General features: G+C 40.9%; 1 protein-coding gene across 2 annotated transcripts in view; it reads left to right on the top strand.

The window, feature by feature from the left end:
• ST6GALNAC3 (ST6 N-acetylgalactosaminide alpha-2,6-sialyltransferase 3) overlaps window positions 1-23,910 on the top strand; it is a 488,690-nt gene that overhangs the window by 302,000 nt on the left and 162,780 nt on the right. For both annotated transcript variants that reach the window (XM_023509808.1, XM_023509807.1), the window contains one exon: window positions 3,619-4,028. In XM_023509808.1, the coding sequence (XP_023365576.1) occupies window positions 3,619-4,028 (410 nt within the window). The remainder of the gene's footprint in view (window positions 1-3,618; window positions 4,029-23,910) is intronic.

The following is a 23,910-nucleotide window of genomic DNA, read 5'->3' as shown; positions in this document are numbered from 1 at the left end:
TTCTTCCTTACTACCTAAAAGAATGCAGGCTCCTAAGTAGAGGACAAATGAACGGTATCAGATGCCCAACCCCAGCGAGCATCTGTTTGTGCCTACAGCCAGTCATTGGTGAAGTCTTCACTGCACACCAACCTACAAACCCCCATTTTCTAAGACTCCTGGTCCACTCACCCACCTTGAAAGGACCTGGGGCCGAGTCCACCTGCTGTTTAACCTACTTTAGAGAACTCATGGTGGCAGGGGTAATGGATAGTCCCTTTGATATCAAGTTTAAGACACCTCATAAATGGACTTTTTTCGGTTCTGCAAATCAAGCTTTCAAAATTCTTACTTTTGACATCTCACATAAACAGACGTCTTTTTCAGTCTGGTATATGCTATCAAAGCACAATAAAAACTAAATCAAAGAAATTAATTTAAATTAATGTACTATTAGCATCCAAAATACAGCAGGAAGCATAAGGATATTCATCAGAGCACTTTTTATGGTAGAAAAAAAAAACAGACAATAACTAAATGCCAGCAGTAGGCAAACAGATAATTATGGTATATCCATACAGCGAAATATTGCCCTGGCATTTAAACGATCTCTAAGTGCCATTTACTTGCATGGGGAGGGTTCATGATACAAAATGAAATGGAAAAACCAAGGCTACCAAATTGCATACATAATATTTATCAACCTCTCTAGAATAATATATATAGAAGGGGGAAAATGACAAAAATATACATAGTGTTGTAAAGTAATGTGAATAGGGAATATTTTTATCATTTTTTTCTATTACTTTTTAATTTTTCAAGTTCTTCACAATGAGCCTGTAGCCCACATTACTTGTAATATTTGGCGTAGGGAGGTTTTTCAGGCGTTTTGAGGAGTTTTGTTGCAGCATGTGACTGAGAGGTTGTGTTCAAGGCAGCTGGTCTGGAAATGAACTCCCGATCTTCCCCTCCCAACCCCATCTTCCTGAAGTCTTTGCTCCCCGTTTAGAGGCAGTTCCGTGTTCTAGTTGCTTAGGTTAAAAGACTGAAGCTGTGCAGCGGCTTCTCCCTTCCAAGTAGCTCCAGAGCAGGAGCTACTCTCTCCCCTTTGCTACTCAGCAGGGTTCAAGCCACCATCCTCTCTCGCTGGGGTCGTAGCAGTAGCCTGTGCTTCCTGCTTCCACTCTGGCCTATTTTAATCAACCCTCCACCCAGCACCGATGCTTTAAATTGTAGCTCTGGGCGGATCAGTCACTTCTCTGCCCAGAGCCCTTCAGCGACTCCTCATCTCACATGAAGTCAAAGGCTGGGGGCGGTTTGTCCCGTCTGTGGCTGTGGCCCCAATGCCACCTCAGTCCCCACTACCCCTGCCGAGCACACTGATTTGTTGGTCCCTTCCTTTTGCAGGGATCCACGTGGCTTCACCTTCACTCTGCAGGGATGCTTTTCCCAGATAGCCACGTGGCCAGCTCTTTCACTTCATTCACGTCTTTTCTCAAATTCTCAAATATCATTTTTTCAGCAAGGCCTCTTTTCTTTTCTTTGCCTTTTTTTTAGATTAAAGTCTCACTCTGTCACCTAGGCTAGAGTGTCATAGCCCCAGCCTAGCTCACAGCAACCTCAAACTCTTGGGTTGGGTTTGAGTGATCCTCCTGCCTCAGCCTCCCAGGTAGCTGGGACCATAATGCCTAGCTAAATTTTCTATTTCTAGTAGAAATGGGGGTCTTGCACTTGCTCAGGCTGGTCTTGAACTCTTGAGCTCAAGAAATTCTGCCACCTTGGCCTCCCAGAGTGCTAGGATTACAGATGTGAGCCACCGTGCCCAGCCCAGTGAGGGCTTTTTCTGATCACACCACCAACACAAACACACAGAGACACAGGCACAGATGCACACCTCCTCACCCCTCCTCTGCTTGCCCCTCCCGGTTTCATTGTTCTCTGTTTAGAGCTTGTCAGCATTTAACATCTTTTATAGTAGGCTAGTTTATTTATTGTCCTTCTCCACTTTCCACCACTTGAAGGTAAGCTCTTTGGAGGCAGGAATTTTTGTTCATAATTTTCACAGCTGAATTCCAACCACTGGAACTATGCCCAGGACATGGTAGGTGCTCAGTAAATACTGTAAGTACCTGTCACTGATGGGAAAGATGATCTGTTACAGTTGTGTGATGACTACCCGGGTGAACTTTCTGATGTGCTTTGTCTCTCATATAATTATTTTAACCTAATTTCTTTAATATTCTAATTTAACCAACTGAGCTACTACTGTGTTCTAGGGACTTGTGGACAGTGGGGTTGAAATGACGAAGATAGACATTGTTCTTCCAGAGTTGATAGGCTCGTACGTGGACAGGCACAATTAAACAATACATTAAAGTGCAGCATAGTATGTAAAATAAGGACGGTCCCCAACGTGACCAGTGTGAGAGGGGCTACTCACCAGTAAGCCCAGCAGAACCTCAGATGAAATGTCAGATGCAAAATGTGGAATCTCCTAGAAGGGAGAGGAGAAAGATGTGTATTAACAAAGCACATTGCTTATTCATCACTGTTTAAAAGATGGAGTCATTTCTTCATGTGGGAGAAAAGCACCAAAAGTAATTTATTTGGTTGTTTTAGGAGAAGAGAAAGCAGGAGTAATGAAAGGGGCTATGGGCTTAGAGTTAGACCATCTATATTTGAATCCACTTCTATGAATCTTTGTTGACTCTGTGTTTAAATAAAACAAGAAGAGAGACTCAGACCAGCTCTGGAAATGCAGTACATGCCTTCCCGGAGTTCTGAAAAGAGCCCTTTCTTTATTCATCTAAAATAGCATAATTATCATGGTTATTTGAGGGAATTTTGAAGAGTCTTTATAATATTTTTGCTGCTTGTCTTAAGTAGTTCTAGGTTCTGAAAAATCTATTCCAGAACCTCTCCATTTGCTGAATTATATATATTTTTGTAAAGTGCTACATATCCACTTATGTATATAAGTAAGATACAAAATTGATGCCAGTATATATTTCTTTCATAAATCTTTTAGTTTTTTTCCAACCTTATTACAGAAATCAAATCTTTACATATTTTCTTTTTTCTTTCTTTCTTTTTTTTTTTTTTTTGCCATGGCTGGATTTGAACCCACCACCTCCAGTATATGGGGCCAGCACCCTACTCCTTTGAGACGCAGGCGCCGCCCGTATATTTTCTTTTTAGGGGGCTGGGGCTGGGTTTGAACCCACCATATCTGGCATATGGGGCCGGTGCCCTACACTTTTGAGCCACAGGCACTGACCCCATATATTTTCTTATTTCATTTGAAATTACAGTTCTCAATTTTAGAAAATGCATCACTTGGGGTTAAAAACAATTTACTATATTTCCACATAATTTTCAGCCAAAACATTGGGATTGTAGAAGTTAAAGTTAGTTTCAATTGTATAATTTACTTTTTTGATGGAAGCGTACCCCTAACTTGATGACCTATAGTGGAGAGTGTAGGATAGGTAAATATGTGTATGTAGCTCAGAGATATTTCCATATTCAGACATTATGTAATGGCTGAATTTTTGTTTTCCCAGAAGAACTTGTGGAGGGAATTTGCTAACTTGTTAATACATCTTTCTTCCCGGTCTTCTTTCACTTTCTGTTTTTCAGCCTTTGCAACTGGACTGTGATCTCTGTGCCATCGTGTCCAACTCAGGTCAGATGGTTGGCCAGAAAGTGGGGAGTGAGATAGATCAGTCCTCCTGCATTTGGAGAATGAACAACGCCCCCACCAAAGGTTATGAAGAAGATGTTGGCCACATGACCATGATTCGAGTTGTGTCCCATACGAGTGTTCCACTTCTGCTAAAAAACCCTGATTACTTTTTCAAGGAAGCCAATACCACCATTTATGTTATTTGGGGCCCTTTCCGTAACATGAGGAAAGACGGCAATGGAATCGTTTACAACATGTTGAAAAAGACTGTTGACGTCTATCCAAGTGCCCAAATTTACGTGACCACAGAGAAGCGCATGAGTTACTGTGATGGAGTTTTTAAGAAGGAGACGGGGAAAGACCGGTGAGTCCTCTCTGAAGCAGCCTCATTGAGTTTTGTTATCTTTTATGCTAAGTCCTTGCTGAGTCCTTTTTTTTAGCTATCAAATGAATGGAATTTTTCTAATGGATTGATATGTGTATTTTTGGCTATTATGATAATTTGTTGAGCCAGTAGTAAGGTTGCATTTAATTCCACTTATGCTATCTTCCATTCTCTCCACTTTGATTGCCTTGAGGCTCTAAGATACACTGAATCCTTCCCCAAGACATATTTTTTCTTGTTTAGCTCCTTTCACTATTGATTAAGTTGGAATTCAGCTGAAAGAGGAAGTCTACACGTTTCTATTTCAAAACTGAGAAATGTTAAGGAATTTCGGGGTTATGCTGTGATCTAAACTCTTCTGGAAATTCTGGCAAAATTTACCTGAGACTACAAACAGAACAGGCTATCAATTCTCTGGTAAGATCACATATCTTCTTGCATGCAAATAGACACCGTGATCTTGAACATCATAACTTGATATTTAACTTGTGAAGCAGAAGACCATATTGAAATTATACATCACTTAAAATCATTAGCAGTTAGATTCTTGAAGAGAAGTGAGGTATAAATACCATTCACTCAATTATCCAAAAGCCGGTTTGCATTCTGTTATCACATCTCCTTCTTCAGCATTCTGGACCATACCGCCCACTTCCCTTTCTTGAGGCCTCCTCGGCTCATTCATTTCCTTCCTCTTCCTTCCCCTACTTCCACTCGTTGCTCCCTCTCCAGCTCCCCAGCTCTATCTAACTGTTCCATTGCCTGCCATTTTTTTCTTCTCTTCAGAAAGATAACCAACATAATGGAGAGAGGGGGAATTTCAGTGGATCTTAATTCACATATCTAGCCCCAATAAAGAATTGCTTGAGGAAGATGTTGAAACCAGGGGCTGAAGTTTTCAAGTATCGGTGATTGTTGCTTATTTGTGCAATGAGCACAAATAAATGGATAAATTGGACATCTGCTGTAGTTCCAATATTAGCATTCCGATTTCCTTAAAATGTGTATCTTTCATTATTCTATGTTATCAAATCAAACTTGTAGCTATGTTGAGGTGTGTGCTTGTGGTGGGCTGGTCGGTTTCTGACATCTCAATATAATCTGAATGCTGATAATTACTTAAATACTCTAGATGGACCTCCTCTCCTATTGATAATGTGGGCTGATTTGAACTTAACATTTTCTACTTCTGAGTGCCCAACACGTACAGCTTCATATGCAAGTCGGAGGAACTTCATATGAAACAGCCATGCTGTACTGCTTAGAACAGCAGTTCTCAACCTGTGGGTTACGACCCCTTTGTAACACTGAAAATACATCACCGTGTTAGGAAGGTTGAGAACCGCTGGCTTAACATAAGCAAGAAAATCCCAAAGGTTAGAGATGAGTCAGTCTAAAAGGGATGTCCAAAGGGGTGAGCAATAGTGATTAAAGGAGGCTGGATGGTCCTTCATGAAACACGCTCACATGTGGTGCCATTCTGTGTGGTATGACCGTTCTCAGGGGCTGGGGGAGTCTTGGGTCTCTCGCTAGCCCAGAGCAATGCAATTTTCACGAGAGCAAACCCTTGGGGCAACCCCCAGTCATAGCTATACGCCCTAGAGTAATTTGGAGATATCCAAGAAGAGCTTGGCATGCTGTTGGTTCATGTTTTCATGTTTTTACACGTTTATATCATGTTGGCTTTTGCTGTGAGCTTTTAGGGAGACAACACCATCCCAAAGGTGCGGATTGTACAATAAGAACAGAGGGAGAAGAGTCCTGGGAGATTGTTTCCCTCCTGACTGTGAGGGAGAAAGCTGTATAGTGGGAAAATAACTTGGTCGTTTTGTTCCTTTGGTAAAATTAATTTTTAGGTATCATTCAACTGATAGAGTTACCAAAATAAAAGTAAAAAAAAAGCCAAAATAATTTTATGATGCCTTCTTGCTATATATATATATATTTTTTTTTTCTCCCCTTTTCGTGGAATGTATTCCTGTCTGGTTTTTCCACTGAGTACTACAAGAAAAAGATAACTATGCTAGTATTTTAGAAATGGCAGAATGGATGATTCAATAGTAAACCCTATTTGGATAACAGAAAGTGGGCCAAAATTACCACAAAGGCTACTGTGCCCATTATAATTTAAGTCTATATCCTAACTTTAGCTACACTGGAGACTTTTATTGTCTAAGAATTTCCCATGACGATCTGACATTCATTGCCAGATTTTGAACTAGCATATATTTTGTAACTTTTCATGAAAGAAAATGTCAAACATATAAAGTAGAGAGACACCAGTGGTGTTATAAACCTCCGTATAGCCACCACTCAGCTCGAATAATTATTAACTCATGGCCAATCTTGTTTCATCTATACCTGGTTTCTCTCCCACTAAGGTTTTTTTTTTATTTAAGCAAATCTCAGATGCCATTTCCTTTTGTTCATAAATATTTCAGTGTATGCTTCGAAAGGAAAAAAATTTGGAGACAGAGTGTCTCCCTCTGTCATCCTGAGTAGAGTGCCAGAACATCATAGCTCAGCAACCTCAGACTCTTGGGCTCAAATGATCCTCTTGCTGGTACTACAGGCACCTGCTGCAGTGGCCAGCTAGTTTTCTATTTTCAGTAGAGATGGGGTCTTTCTCTTGCTCAGGGTGGTCTTGACCTCCTTAGCTTGAGCAATCCACTCTCCTGGGCCTCCCAGGGTGCTGACATTGACTTGAATCAGAATTAGCATAATGGCCATTCATTGCAAGTGATTCATATATTTGCTGTATTTCTTTAAACCTACGTAGCTGCCTCCCCCTCTGTCCCTCTGTCTGTCTGTTGTGGAAGCAACCCAGGAACTAGTAGTTATAGATTTTTACCCGAACTAGATTTGCTAATGGCTCCCCCATGGTCTTTATTTTATGTTGCTATTGAGACTTGATAGGGTTCAGGTCCAATTTTTTTTTTTTTTTTGCTAGACCATTGGGCAGTACTTCTGTCAGTAGAAAGCGTCTACTTTTGTCTCTTTTAATGTCAGAGCCAATAATTTCTTAGGGTTGCAAAGTGGTGACATTTGAACATTTTTTTCCACTTATTAGCTGATACCCTTTATAAAGAGTAACTTATCCTCGCTAACCACTCCGTTACCCTAAGACAGAAGACATTCCCAATGAGTTCTTCCTATTCACTAGCCTTAGTGCATAGTTCCCTGGCGTCCTCCAAAAGTGATCAGTAAGTTTATTATTATTAATGTTTACGTATCAACTTATAGGTTTAAACATATTTGAAGTATTACCATTTGTTAAAATTATATTCCTCATGCTCATTTTTTCCTATTTTGGCCTGTGGAACTTCCTCCTGGGTGGCTTTGAATCCTTTTGATGTACCCTTACTGGCGTAGCCTCTTGGCTTCCAGGAATTACAGAAGTTTCAGCCTCTTTTGTGCATATCCTGATGCAGACCAGGTATTTCTCCAAAGAACCTTGGTTCCTCTTCATTGTTAACATTATGAGTTCAATCTGAAACTTTCCATTCAAATCTATGGCCACCAGGTTTTTATTTTACAACATCTGTCTTACATCTGTTTCTTTTTTCTACTCTCCTGAAAAATCCCAGGTCCCAGAGACACCAAAGTAATTATTCATCTGCTTTGTCCAACAACAACACACACAACAGTCTTAGGATACCAACAACAGCACAATAAGCAATATAATTACTGTAAACATATTAAGATTATTTGGCATCAAAGAAATCATTTAATTGGCAACCATTCGTGTGGGTCTATGCTTATAATGTGTGTGTTGGTCAAAAAAAGTTATCGATATTTTTTCTCCTAAGTAAATAAAAATCAGTTAAGTGGTATATGTCAGTGCGAGCACAAGGGAATGGGAAGACGGGGTGGATGTTTAATTTTAGTTTTGTTGTAAAGCTGTCTTGCCTGGTTTGTACTTACTGGAACTTTTTAGCAAGTCCTTATTTCATCATCAGGTTTCTCATGGGGACATCATGTCACTATCATTATGTATACTTTATAGAATTAAAAAAGTGTCACTAATAGTTAAAGTGACTCATGATAGGAAAATGATTCCATGAAGTTCCTCCAGGAAAAATTCACTTCTCAGCTTGCTTCTTCAAATTGTCAAAATTCGTTTTTTTTTTAAAAAAAAAAAATACGACATTCCTATGTAAGGCAGGCATCTTTTCATTTTGCCAGAAATTATGATTTTTCATCTTACGGGATTTCTCATGGAGGAACCATGAAGTAGTAGGAAAGATACATGCACCATGAAACGTCTCTGAGCAAGTTGAAACCAGCGTGCGTGCATTTTGGGCTGCCTTTTTAAATCAAGTAAAATTTAATTTGCTTTTTGATCAGTTACTTCTAAACCTACTTTAGAAAGGATGTCCTTATGGGAAAGGCTGGGAACAGAAAGGGCAGGCTACCTGACTTTCCTTCTTTGTCTTTGGGGGACCAGTTTTCTTTGGAATTCTTGGGCAGCTGGGCAGGGGCCACCTTTGTATTTCCACTTTCTGGAAAACCAGAATTGTGAATTCTACAGAATTTTTACTTCTTCCACAAACCTTTGGTGCTAAAAATCTTACATTCAAAACGATCTGGACCAAAATATCTTTTTTTTTTCCTGCTTGGAATGATTGGCATGCATAAATGATATTAGCCTGCTGACATGTACACGTTTGCATTAATGCATCTGAACACCAAAACAGCCTGGAGGTGCTGTGGAGCTGACAGTGGCACGTGGCTGCACACTCCACATTGAGCAATGTGCTGTGTGCCTGGCACTTACAGACGCACAGGGAATACTAACTTTTCTGGAGAAGCAGTAGAGAGACAGGGAAGTTTTCTGCTTTCCTGTGGGCAGGTGGGCAACGGCAGCTTGCACTTCACTTTAGAAATATGCTGGCAGATATCGGCACATTATTTAATTAAGTAATAATTGAAAAAGCGCTACAGCCCCCCATTAAAAGAGCAAAGCTAATTCTGGGCTGATAAAGGACTCTGAGCCGCCCTAAATAGGTCTTAATTAGCTGGCACCAATGTGGCTCCCCTTTAGGGATGGAAGAAATTAATGAAAGCTAGCAGCAAATAGAATCAATGTTTCAAGATGTTCCTGCCTCCGGTGAAGATGATGAAAAGAAACAGAGTCACTTTTAAGGATCATTTAGGAAATAGGGTGCACTGAAGTCACTTTAAGAAAACACAAGAGGGGACCCTGATTGGTAAATACAGTATCAAGATCTCTACCTAGCAGATCTTCGCCAGCACGCGCCGTCCATCCCCAATCAAGGAGTGAAAAAGAAATCGGCGCTGTGTTATTCCTCCCTGTCTGTGCGGTGAGTTTTGGAAGTTGGCAAGGGTTTTAAGCACAGCTTCGGTTTCGCTATTTGCACTTCACCGTTTTGGAAGTTTCTTGTGCTACTGCATTATCCACAACAGAGACTGAATTGGCTCACAGTCCTTAGGTTTGCAAACCTTTAGTCATATCTGGAGTGGGAAGGGGTTTAAAGCCACCTTCTCTGAGAATTTGGGAACCCTCGTCTGGTCCCCTCTGTCAGTACCCAAGCTCCCTGAACAAGGACAAAGAAGAAGCTGGGACAGAAAGCACAAAATAAAACAAAACCATCATGCGAGACTCAGGACTCAGCCAGGAGACACAAAGACGTGCCTAGTTTATCCAAAAAAGTACTGTTGCTGTCTCTCAGTTCCAAAGACAGAGATGTCTGGTTATTCTTAACTACTACAGAATATGTAGCTCCTAACCCCAGGAAAACTTGAACCAAGAAAAAATGGGCAAAATCGAAAAGTCTTAGACTTGAAAGACAGGATATAGTGCTGAAAAACAGTATTTCTTTTTTCCTCTTGAAGATGGTCTTTGCAGAGCAACGCTGACACACTTCTGTTAAATGAATTAGGGTTCCCACCTTAGCTGATGTATTTGGCACGAACAATAAGTTCACACCTCAGCTGTGGGCAGACCTGTAGGACTTCAGAGTCAAAAAGCATAAGAAGGCCGCTCAGGGCTGTTTTCAGGCTAACAGGCACTGGGAAATGGGGAACTCCCTTTGCCTCATCATTTATGTTGGCACTTAGTGACCTACATTGGGCCTTTTCTGTAATACACATGTGCTAGAAATTAAAAATTCAATAAAAAAGAGGGAGAGATCTATTTTAATAATAGGAAGCTGAGCGAGACATATATAATTATCAGGGCATCAGTACTAACCTCTCATGCATTTAAAAACACACACACATATTCTCAGGCACACACGCACTTGTACAGTGGAGAAACTATAATATGTTTGATGAAACAACTTAGTTTAGGATTAAAATAATAGCAGAAACAACTTAGTTTAGGATTAAAATAACAGCAGTCTTCCTTAAAATCAGAAGACTGTACAGAATATGGGTGATTGGGGCAATCAGGAACACAGTCAGGCCACTTAGGAAATAAAGTCCTCCTGGGCCAGAGGATGTGCCTTGACAGATGGCTGGACGCCATATTCATGCACAGGTGTGAGTGAATATGGCAGAGTCTGCTCTGTAAACACTCTGCAGAGTGGGCCCTCAACGTGAAGGCTTTTGAGCCCCACCCAGGATATGAAACTCAAAAACAAGCAAGCCTTAAATCACAAACCTCATTAAAATAGATCCAGTCTTCTAAATTTTATAAAGGATTTAAAGATTTTTTTCCTTATTTATTATTATGGGACTTATCTCTTAAGTTGATTTACTTCCCTCTTAGGATTTAAATTTTTCCTGTCCTGTAGCTCAAGGAGCTAGGGCGCCAGTCACATAACAACGGAACTGGTGGGTTCGAATCCAGCCCAGGCCTGCCAAACAACAATGACAACTACAACCCCAAAATAGCTGAGTGTTGTGGTGGGTGCCTGTAGTCCCAGCTACTGGGGAGGCTGAAGCAAGAGAATCGCTTAAGTCCAAGAGTTTGAGGATGCTGTGAGCTGTGACCCCATGGCAGCCTACCCAGGGCAACAACTTGAGACTTTGTCTTAAAAATAAATAAAATTTTCCTGTCCTTTAATTTTTTTTGGGGGGGGGAAGGGTTCATCACTTTCTCATTTAGTTCAAAATTAAGATAATTAAGAATACTGACATACTTGTCTTTAAAAATCTCTGTATTTTATTTTCGGTATTCTTGGATGCCTTGACTCTTTTTAAGACAGTGTTGGTTGTTTTGAGAAGTTTCATCGTATACTATTTCCATCTGCACTACTAGGTTTTTAATTGCTTGGACAACTATTTTAAAATAACTCACACCATGTCTGGAATGTTATATGTGCTCTACAGATGTTTGCTACGTTGAATTTCTTCTTCTTCTTTTCTGGAAATAGACTTCTTATTAGATATGTCTGTATATTCCCGAATTTTGTCTTAGGAAAGAATAGATCCTCTAAATCAGTATAGTACTTTCTAAACTTTAATGTGCTAGGTTTCTGCTGACTCAGGTGACTGGGGCCAGGACCTGAGAATTTGCATGGCTGACAAGTTTTCAGGCCAATTCTCTTCATCAGCAAATGACACCAGCAAATGACACTTTCCACTGTGCTATAACAAAGCTACAAGATAGTGTTTCATTGTTTCCTGAGCCAGATGAATAATAAGTCAAGAACTGCCATTTCTCAAATATTCGGTAATCTGCTTATACTCGTACCCCAATTTTATAACCCTGCCCTTGTCCTTAGCCAATTAGTAATGGGGCTCAGAAGTCCTTAAGAACTCAACAAGGGACTTATTTATGGGGCTTTGTTGTATTTATTTGTCCATTTCTTTCATTGGACAGTACATTTCCTAAGGACAGAGAGATGCATGTCTCTGTTTTAACCCCAGACTTAGCATAGTGGTGGTTTGCTCCAAATTACGGTACTCAGAAAACATGATGTTTTCATTTCACTTTTTATAGCTTAAGAGCCATAGATATTTCAAATTTCTGAAATCGACCTCAGCAAGAGCTCATTTTCTTTCTTCTGCTCTAGTTCAAGCCTTCTCTGTCTCTCAGGCAGGTGACTGTGACTTCAGTGCTGCCTCTGCCTTTTTTCAGGGAAAGTTGCCTCTGCTTAGACTGTAGTTCTTCCTGTCACCACGCACACAAACGCACCCCACAGTCACCAAACCCACATTAACTTCTTTCATGAAGCCTTTTGTAAGATTCCTACGTGTAACTCTTATTTCCCCTGAAGACCCGTAATGTTATGGACTCCCTTTTTAAAGAAATCTTCGTTTTCTGTTACATATTATTACTAGTTATATCTAATCTCCCCAGGTGGTCCGTGAACTATTTGGAAGAATACCAGCTCTTGTTTCCCCCAAACATGTGGATATAATACTTGTCTCTAATAGGTATTCAGTAAACATTTGATGAGTGAATGGACAAAGAAATGAATGGATAAAAGAAATAATACTTGATAGTTTAAAGTCCTTTAGCCATTTGTTGAAACACAAGTGAATTTCAAAACTCTTTTATTCAGTGTCTAAGGGTCACAATAATGACCAAAGGGCAAGTTCTAGAATTGGCTTTTGATAGAAAAGTTTCCACAGTTCTATTTGGAGGGACCACCTCTTGCTCTGTGTTACCCACAGGTTGGCACGTCTATTACCTTCTGTGGAGTTTTTGGGATTGGACACTGGCTTTGGGATGAGTCACTGACAAAGCCGTTCCTCAAATACAGGTTTCCATTTTAGTTTCACTTCAGTGGTGAAGTAGGTTCCAAAACCTCACTCACAACTCTGCCGGCTGTTGGCTTCCTGGTGAGAAAGCAAATCCTGGTCCCCAAACCAAATGTTAGATTCTTGTGCCTTAGGGGGCAAATGCAACCTCCACCACAGGGGCAGAAAATGAAATACCAGCAGAAAGGAAAACGGAAAGCTCTAGGAAAATCACCTAAGCTTCACTAATGAACTTTATCTTTCAATTTTCTTCTAAAACCCATTTCCTTCTTTGGTAACAAAGTAAGTGAATTGCCTCACTTTTTAAATGACTTCGTGATGATCATAAAGGAGAGGAACGATTTTGCAGTGGTGTCTTCCAACATACTGGCTAAGTGGTTGAGAATTTGTGCATAGACTTAGAGGAAAAATCAATGGAAGCATTTTTTGACATAATTCAGATCATGCTACTCTTCTGCTCAAAACCATGCAATAGTCCCCACTTTCCTATAGAATAAAAGCACAGGTATTTACAATTTCCATAATTCTACCATGATGACACTTACAATCAAAATCCTCACCTCATATTCCCGATTGTTCTTACCCTGCTCTACTTTTCCTTTTATCCTCCATCGCATCATTTACTTACTAACATTCTACATAACGTATTTATTTACTGTATTGCTTATTATTGTCTCTGTACGTCCCCCGGAGGGATACAAGTTCCTTGGAGGCAGGGATCACTGTCTGTTGTGTTCATGGATGTCATTCAAGAGCCTAGAATAGTGCATGGTATATAGTAGATACTCAATATTTGCAGAATAAATATCCTGTAGACGGAAGAACAATTAAATGAATAAAAGATTCAGGCAGACTTGAAAAAACTTGTCTTGGGTCAATCAAAATAGCTTAAAAAGAAAAAAAAATGTTTTCAGAAACAGTACAGTTAAGCTACAAGTTTTGTATTTGTTCTATTGTTCTTCAAAAGGATACTAGGAAGGAAGCTGTCCCAGAAAAAGAGATCGTCTTTTCACTCAAGGAACTGGTCTGACTGATTTTGATTCTTCAGCACAAGGACCAATTGCGTTTAAGCAGAATTGACCAAATTCCCTGATGTCCTTGGTACCAGTTGAAAGAGCAAATATCTCTCGTTGTTATAAGAACTGGTGGAGCAGTGGTTCTTACACTGAGCCTTTATCAGATTTAACCTGGGGGTCTGGTTGAAACACAGATTGCCAGGCGCAGCCTTAGAGTTTCTGAGCCGGGATTTCTGGGTGAGGCCCAGAGTTTGCATTTCTAACAAATCTCCAGGCAGATTTGTGGTGCTGGGGCCACACATTGAAAATGATTGTGGTAGAGAAAGCTTTTGAGATCTCATGGGTCACATTCAATTATTTTGAACACATTTGGTCCTACACTCTTTACACTGTTGGTGTATTGTTGTAGAAATGTCTGAAATGATACCTTCTTTATGATATTTTTAACGATGAGGAATTTCTGAACCTCCCGTGAACATCCTGCTATGGCCCCATCATGTTATTCTTCCCTTTCTTAAGATCTTGCTCCTCTGCAACTGTGCCAGATGGTGCTCGCATTAGCTTGTAAAGAAGTGGCACTTTGTCATTCTAGACAGGAGACAAATCATTCTGTTCTGTGACTTTCGAGTCAAGAATCAACATTTGGGTGTATGTTCAACCTACTATTTGCTTTACAATTTTGCTCATTAGCTATTTATTATCTGACGAGATATGAGATAGTCATTTTCCTTCTGTTGTGTGTTCAGATGAGCGCTGTGTGACAGCTGCCACCATCACAGCATTACCTGTACTAAGATGTCATTTCTCTTTCGCCTGAGTTATCAGGGTGAGGTGGTTATCTAGGAAGTAAATGTATAAATTAAGATACTGAATAACATTTCATTCCCTGGCTCATCGTGTTACAAACAGATAAGTGGGGCCATTTCCTTGGAGCTTCCTAGGGTTGGCCTTGCTGATCTACAGGAAACAGTGAAACCTACAGACAAAGAAAAGTGATATCATGACCAAAGTCACACATCCTTTTGCTTTTATTGTAAGTTTCCTTTATGAAGAAGGTAGAACGAGGAAAGAATATTATTTAATGAAACATGTTTAAAAAAATGAGATACTAGCAAGGAGGATGGACAACCTTTTCCAGAAACATAAAAATCATGTGAAGCAGAGAATTGTTTAAAATTCAGGACCTGGAAAGAAAATAATGTCATATCTGAAATATTCAATACTTGGGACAAAATATAATTTCTTTTAATTTACAGTCTTCACTAAAAGGAGAATTAAAGTTAATATTAGATAATTCACCCAAAAGGCGCTATTACAGGCGGGTATGTAACATTAGTGTTCTGATGTGAACAGGTGGTTTTTTCTAAGATGCTTCTCTATATAGTTTTAATTCTGAATTTATGAAATATTCTTGAACTTTGTTGATTGGAAAAAGAGAAAGGGACATAGTTGGGGGTCTCTGGGAAGGATTGTCAATCTGTTTTAATTTTTCTACTTGGCAGTAGATCTTTGATCATTAAATCCTTATTAACCAAGACGATAATATCCTTGTAATGACACGAGCTTCTCACAGTGTATCAGTTGTGTTATCATGAAGGCCCAGAAGCTCTGAAGGTAAATATGATACAAAGAATAGTTGCTGTTTCAAGGTGACTTTTCCACTATGTAGTCCATGTTCCTGGGATGCTCCATCCCCCTTACCTGTGAGTCCGTAACAAATGCAGTTGATTTTGTTTAGAAGTGCATTAAATTTTCTTCCATTTGTGGAGCAAACTTCCCTTCTGCTTAGTGATTGTAATTAATTTGCCCTTTCTCTTCTCTTTATCTTACTTCCCTCATCACTCATGTGACAGTGCCCCCTCCCACCTTAAGGAGGAGACAAGACCCTTCCAAAAATGAGCCATTTGCAATTCTATCATCTGGAAAGAGATACATAAAATATGTTAAAGCCAGAAATGGCTGTATAACTGGTTCACCATATTTCCTTAGCAGGTGGATTCTTGGTGGGCAGAGAGCATGTTTCCAGCATTTCTGCTGCCAAGCACGTTGTAGGTGTTCTATAAATATTAAATAATAAGAAGAATTTCCTAATTAAGATGAACATTTTTCTCTATTAAGCAGATGGTGCTCAATGGGGGTAGCCCATTATTTACAAGTATGATGCAGGTGCTGGCAGTCGTCTGGGAAATGTGGCTCTCACTTCAGACACTCATCGTGTCACAGCAAACTTTTGGGACTAACAGCTTGATCACTATTAGTTAGTGTTTGTGATAAAAACTGTGACTAGAGATGGACTTGGTGTGTATGTATCTGTAATTCTGCTGTTTTGATTGTTAGTATTGGCTTCAATGATAAAAGTATTTCTTGCTATTTGATACAAGGCACATTTTGGCAAATCATCCTATACCTGATTTTGACCACCATCTGATTTGAAGTGTCATCATTGCGTGATTTCTAGAGAGATGTTTTTCTTTCAAGTCTCTGACATATCTCTTCGTGGTTACCAAAGCTACACGTTAACACCTCCACGATATTTGCAATGCTTATATTCGTAGCAGAAATCTCGGTGGGACCGAGGAGAGTTAATTAGGCATTCCCAAAATACACATCATTTTATGATTTTGCAGATCACCTCGATGAAAATAACAGTCTAATTTTGTCAAGTCATGTAAATTACAGCGAGAGGGATGATGAGAGTTCTCGGTTCTCTGGAGAAGTTAATTTTGTTGTCAGCACATCCACATTTCAAAAATCACAAACCACAGGAGGAACTTTCTAGCACAAGTGAGACTTGGGGATCAGATACTGTTTTCACTTCTAACATTTGCCTTCTGTATAGGGTCTATGCAAATAGAGGCTTTCAAGGATGTAAAAGTAACAGCTTTCCCTATTAGAAGCTCTGCTAGCAGCTGCCATGCTTTTCCATAAAAGATAGGAAACATCCTGTTTACTAACAGAAACCCGTACGCCTTCACCCACGTACGCTCACACCAAGCTCTTCTGTTTAGACAGAGCTTTTATTTTGGTTCGAGACAGACAGCACAGAAGTATAGCCTGATTCAAGTCTCTTGCAAACATTCTTTGAGCACACAGTCCCTGGGTGCTAACAAAGTGTCAGACGTTGTCCTAGCTGTGGGGAATCCGCCGATATTTGAAACACATCCTCTAGTTTTACTGGGACTCACCAGAGGTTCTGACATATGTTGGCACATTTTTTGCATCTGGTCTCACCTCCTTCCTCATTTTTAATATTTATAAATCCTGCCCATCAAGACGTTGGTAGCTAGGAAATGAATGTAGCTGAGAAACCCGCCAAGGCAGACCGAATCTGAGAGTGGACTAAGAATATGCCGACCACAAGGATGTTCCGCAAACCAAGATGTCTTCCTGAGGAAGCCAAAGGAAGTCTTGTGCCCAAATCCGGCCTTTACCTCACCGTCAGACGGTCAATGAGCTGCAGACTTCACCTGTGGTCCCCGCAGCCTGGTTAAGAAATGGAGACCCTGGGCTTTTTCTGTAATCCTGGAGTCTGCCCAGAACATGAGCTCATAAATATGTTAGCTTCGGGAAAGTTTATGATAATATAGACAGTGAATCATCTTTCTATTTTGAAAAGCATATATTCTATACTCAGTATTCCTGGAGTCCCTCCAGATGTCTACGTGATTTTCTCTCTCATTTTCTTTAGGTCTTGATTCAAATGTCACCTTCTCAGAAAGCTCTTCCCTGGTGACACCCTCCACTTCCCCTGCCCCTGCCCTGCTTAGTAAACCTTGTTTTCCTGGATGTCACGTATCCTGGCCTGCTCCATCATGTGTGTGAGGGGCTGCTTCAATGAGATATTGTATTGGGTAAATAAATGATTGCTAGAATTTCATACATAGCTCAAGAATCACTATTGCCCACTTCACAGTAACCTCAGTGGTCCAGAGATTTCAGTAAAAAAAACTCAGACATAAGCCCAACACACTCATTTCATGGGTAAGGAAACCCAAGACCAGGAACAGTTTAGTGATTCTTCCTGAGGTCCCCCCTCATGCTGTGAAGCTTCACTCGCAGCGTCTTCAGAATCCCACATCACTGCCATGTTTACTGGTCGGCAAGGTCTCCACCACCGGGTTAAGCACCAGCTGTGGTGGTTCTCAGACATGCTCTGTGGACCACCTGTTTCAGAACCTTCTGGAGGATCCTGCTAAAAACAAGCCTCTCAGCCCTGTGGGTGCAGAATCTCTGGCCATGGAGCTCTGTTTAATCAGTTCCCCAAGTGTGTCTTACACATACCTGTGTCCTACGATGTGCAGGGATTCTTGATTCTCCTCTATTGGAATGGGGAAAGTGAAACAATTAAATCACATCGCCAAACTATATGAACACATATGTATTGAGAACTTGATCCAATCTTGGCTTTTCTCAGGGCCAATATTTTAACACTGGGCCATGTTAAAATCTGGTTAGTTTGACCATCAAGTTAGATAGGAACTACTTTGAAATTTGGGAGTTAAATATAATTAGCTTATTAATTTCGTCCAGAAAGCTTGTAAAGAGTTAGGTTATCAGTGATTCAAAGATAACTGGGTCATCCCCAGTAGAGCCGGGGAGGAGTTTCATAGGGCTACCAGGAAGCCCCAAGGGGTCTGTGTTGCCTCCATATGAGGCCTCAGAACGCAGGAATGCAGCCAGCTCAGGCTGGGTGCTTAGTAGGACACATTCCTAAGTCTCTCTGCTTACTCCTGGACATCTCTCAAGTGTACCACATAGTTTCAGCCTTCACACAAAGAGTAGGGAAGAGGCCTGTGAGTTCTCAGAGGTAATGATTAAAAGCAAAAATCTCTATTAGATGTTATTAATATTATTGTTATTATTTTGAGACAGTCTCACTTTGTTGCCCTGGGTAGAGTGCTATAGCATCATAGCTCAAAGCAACCTCAAAGAGTGCTGTAGCATCATAGATCACAGGAACCTCAAATTCCTGGGTTCAAGGGATCCTCCTGCCCCAGCCTCCAGAGTAGCTGGGACTAAATGTGCCCACCACAGCACCTGGCTATATTATTATTGTTATTATAAGTTTCAGGACCCACCCCCATCCCCTGGTTCCCAGAATCACTGTCTTCGTTTAATCAATTGCCTTTGTTCCGATAAATTTCCCCCACTCTTCATCCTCTTTGGGGATGAATCATACACTTCACCAACATTTTACTTCTTGACATACAACCTGAAGTTCAATGATTCAAAAAATTTCCCAGAAATGGCTTTGTGAGGTTCTAATTTAATTCCCTGAATGGTGAAAACCATTTGAGACATTTTTCAAAGGCTGGGCTGCTGAATATTTTATACTGTGGAAACTATCTCTAAAAAGAGTTGGGGACTTAAGGCCCCACAACACGAGGAAAATTATACTTGAGAAAAGCTTGTGAACTAGAACGTCTCATAACAACATTAACATTCTATTTTGTGTCCATCTCGAAATTTCCTTGGGCACGTGCAGAGTGAGCTGGCTGCACGGTGGGGGTTTGGTTGCTCCCTCTGCAGTTCCCCCTGTGGCCGTGATATCGATTTCCACACTGTGGTCATCATTACAGGAAAATGGAGGCATTAATAACTTGGTCTCTACGGACAGATTGTAATAGAAAACCTTATAAATAATTGCCCACTAATGGGAAAATTGAAAATATGCGCTGTATTATAATGGTCATAATGCAATCATTAAAATTACAATTATGTGACAATGAAAGAACTCATTATGCCTTAGTTTATCTTTACATAATGTTAATAGCTAGTGAAAGTGTGACAATTAGATCTAATTAAATGTAACAACATCTCGGCACTTTTGGTAAATGGGCAATATTTTGCTAGAAATCGTACATAGGCAGACATTAGTGTAGCTGAGGTCCGTCTCTGACGTGGGTTTTGGAAGGTAACTATCAGTCCTATGACTAACCGTGACTTAATGTATTTTTGTTAAATGAAGTGGAAGTGTGAGTTCTTGTGAAGGGAAGAGTATAAAAGGTCGCTTGGATTGTGTCATGATTTAGTTTAAATATTCTTCAGGCCCCCCTTCCACTAATCGGTGCATGTTCATTTGCTGTGTGTATTTGTTTCGTCTGTGTTTTGGTTTTGTCAATAGAATGGTTACGCTAAATTCTCCATTTGGAAATTAGATTTGCGTTATAATGATGGTTGGAGTAGAAGTTGGTTCCTTGCCGTAGATCATGGCACACAACTCTTCCCTGTATTCTGTCTGGGGCAAGTGTAAACTCCCTGTGCTTCACTTTTCTCAGGTATAAAGTGAGGGCAGAGCAGTATTATCTATGGTCTGGAGTTTTATTAGAACTAACTAAAAAGTTATCATTTTTTCAAGTCAGAGCCTGGCACGTGGTGTTAGTAAATATTATTATTATGATTTTTTTATATCTACATTATAATATCCAGAGAACTATTCCAAGCTCATGTCACTTTTCCCCAGTGTCACTGACATTTTATTGTGTGTTTAGATAATCATCCAGATTTTTATTTTTCCCTCCTTTAGAAAAATCATCACCCGAATCACACTGAAAACAGCGCTGGGGCCTTCAGTATGTGACCGGCATGACCTTGGCCCAGTCACCAGGGTTTCTGAAACTTCTCAGCTTTAACTTATATAAAGGTAGCCTGTGAGGTTTTTATCAGTCAGTAGGATGACCCTTGCCAAATGTCAACAGTCTTGGGTCATAAGGAGGCCTCAGAAAGCAGAAAATGTTCAAGGAAATCCAGGTAGAATTTGCCAAAATCAGTCGATTGCAGCTATCCTTCCACGAAGCTGTGACACTCACTGGGCTTTGCATTTGTCCTTGTCCCTGTATGTAAAGCACGAATGAAATGTTCTCCCCCCAAGAGAATTCGTTCACTCCCACAGTGTCAACCATCACTGCTGCTGTGGTCTCCATCTCTGCTAGCACTTCTTTTTTTTTTTTTTTTTTGAGACAGAGTCTCACTTTGTCACCCTTGGTAGAGTGCCATGGTGTCACAGCTCACAGCAACCTCAAATCATGGGCTTAAGTGATCCTCTTGCCTCAGCCTTCTGAGTAGCTGGGACTGCAGGCTCCTGCCACAATGCCCGGCTATTTTTTGGTTGCAGTTGTCTCTGTTGTTTATGTGACTGGCACCCTAGCCACTGAGCTACAGGTGCCGAGCCTGCTATCACTTCCACACACTGTTCTCTCTAAGTAGGTTGGCCATTAGGCATTTTCTATGAAACACTATCTCAACTTGGCTCGTCTCTTCAAACGAAACTCTACTTGAATTGCCAGTTCACCGTCTCTTCCTTCATATGATCCCTTATGATCCCTTGACTATATGCTCTCTTTCTCCATCTAGACTCTCATTCTCTCAAGCCTACACTATTAAGATTTTCCCATCTGTTCTGACTGCTTCCTGTCCTTTGCCCATTGATCTGTCTTTTGGACTTCTAGCAAATTTATCTTCTCAAATCCCTTCTGCATTTCATTCACTTGCCCACAAAACTTTGGCAGCTCCTCATTGCCTATGCAGGGGCCCTCAAACTTTTTAAACAGGGGGCCAGTTCACTGTCTCTCAGATGGTTGGAGGACCAGACTGCAGGCCCCGGGACGAGTTGGCTGCTAAGCAGGACAGGCAGCAGCAGCAAAAACACCCAGTGGGCCAGATAAATGTCCTAGGTGGGCTGTATGTGGCCCACGGGCCATAGTTGGAGGACACCTGGCCTATAGTATCTGGCATTCTTGTCCCTCCAAGAATTTTTCCCAGCTATCTCTCTCAGTTTGTCACCAGCTAATCTCTACAGATATTCTCTAGCCCAGCCAATGGGTCTGCTCATTGACCCCCAGTACACAGTCTGAGCCTGGCAACTTTGCTGGTCCTGTTTCCCCAAGTGAAACACTTTTCTTTCAGTGCTCTTATCAATATAGATCTCCCTGGAGTCAACTCTTTCATGCCGCTGTCTGTAACAGCCCGTTCTACCCCCTGCTCCTATGAATCCCTTAAGCATTCATCTTTCCTGCCCTGCAACTTGCACCTGCCCAGGCTTTGTGAGGCCAATTCTTATCTTTTATGTATGGTTTTGGTGGACCGTTGGGATTGGCAATATTGGAAGCCCCTCAAGGCTGTCTTTCATCTCTGTACAGAGCACTCAGTGCATATAAGGTCCTTAACAAATATTTGTTGATGAAAATGTCAATGTAGTAAGCACTTAGAGACAATACTCAAAGCTTTCTTGAAACTACTGATATCTTCCTGGAGCTGATTTCATACTAAGAAATAATGTTTTCTGAGCCTCCATCTTACAGGAGTCTTGTAAAGCTCTTTGGTAGAATTAAGCAAAATCCCCTCTGCCCTGAACTCAAAGACCTTCTTTTTGGGGAAGTATCACTTTAGCTCAGGGTTTTCGAGAGAAGGCAGACAGATCCCTGTGATGCAGGGATCAGCCTTCCAGCCCTGGCTGCCCCTCTCCTGCTGAGGACAGCTGACCCACACTCCCATTTCAGAAGTGCTCTTAACTTGCCTCAAGTCTGCTAAAAGCAGTTGTTGGGTCATTGGTAGCTGATGCCATTTAGCAAATCCCAGAATCAATAGCAGGCGACCTGGGTATTCTTGCCTCAGCCTCGTCATTAACTAGGTGATCTTGAGCAGGTAATTCACCTTCCACAGTCTCAATGCTTGCTTTCCTCTGCTCAAAGATGGACAAAGTGCTCCCACTTTAAAATTTGATGGGTTTTTTGTTGTTGTTTGGTTGGTTTTTCTTTTTTCTTTTTAACTCAGAGACCAGATGAAAATGCACGTTGGCTAAAGAAAAAAAATCAAGACAAGTCCTCCTGGTTTTTTTAGCTCTTCATTTGATAGGGGCAGATCTGTCACAAATTCTTTCCCTTTTTCTCTCTCTTCACACACACACACGTGATTTCCTATCAAATACACTTTTCCTGGAAATCTCTTACATGCTGGGATCTCATCTCTGTAGAAGGAGCTACAATTGATATAGGGCAGGGGGAAAGCACAAGAAGCTGACTCCCTTTTAAAAAGTTATATTTCGTTAGTTAGTTGGGAGGGGACTTGGTTTTATTTTAAGACTTTATTTTTTTAAGAGAGGTTTAGGTTCAAGCAGAGATGAGAGGAAGGTATAGAGATTCACCTCCCCCATATACCACCTGCCCATAGGACTCCCCGCTATCGCCGCACCCCATCAGAGTGGTACATTTGCTACAATTGATAAACCTGCATTCACATATCATCGTTTCCTGGAGCCCATAATTTGCATTAGGATTCATTCTTGGTGTTGTACATTCTTTGAGTCTGGACAATTGTACAATGACATGTATCAACCATTATAGCATCACACAGAATCGTTTCACTGCCCTAAAAATCCTCTCTGCTCTTCCTGTTCACTCATCCCTTTCTCCCTCCCGACCTGTGACAACCATTGGTCTTTCTCTTGTCTCATAGTTTTGTCTTTTCCAGAATGTCATGTAGTTGGAATGATGCCCCGTAGAGACTTTCCTGGCTGCCTCCTTCCACTTAGTGATATGCATTTAAAGTCCCTCCATTATCTCTTTGCAGAGCTTCATAGCTCATTTCTTTTTAGCACCCAGTAATCGTCCATGGTTTGAGTGGACCGTGGCTTTTCCACTCGTCTGTTCAAGGACCTCCTGGTTGCTTCTAAGTTTTAGAAATTGTGACTAAAGCTGCTGTAAACAGCTGCTTGAAGGTTTCTGTGTGAACTTGTTTTCAACTCCTTTGGGTAAAAAAGGAATTTACTTAATACACAGAAAAATTCTGGCTGAAATATGTAGCTGAGTTGCCTTCATGGGTTTTGTTTTCTTTTATAATCCTGAGCAATCTACCCTTTTGAATTAGGGATAGTTAATATAACTAGAAGTTCCCCCCCTCCTTTATTTGTACCACCAAAAATCTAAAAATGTTTTCTTATTTAATCAAAATTTAAAAAAGGAAGGAATCTGCCTGCTCCCAAGCTTCCATCAGTGGTCTTGGAGGGTGACTATGCCTGTGCCCAAGCTTCCATCAGTGGTCTTGGAGGGTGACTATGCCTGTGCCCAAGCTTCCATCAGTGGTCTTGGAGGGTGACATGCCTATGCCCAAGCTTCCATCAGTGGTCTTGGAGGGTGACTATGCCTGTGCCCAAGCTTCTATCAGTGGTCTTGGAG

Source organism: Otolemur garnettii, unplaced genomic scaffold (genome assembly GCF_000181295.1).
Source record: "Otolemur garnettii isolate 467f Iridium unplaced genomic scaffold, OtoGar3 scaffold00010, whole genome shotgun sequence".
NCBI classification, from domain to species: domain Eukaryota; kingdom Metazoa; phylum Chordata; class Mammalia; order Primates; family Galagidae; genus Otolemur; species Otolemur garnettii.
This window is presented reverse-complemented; position numbering and strand designations above follow the sequence as displayed.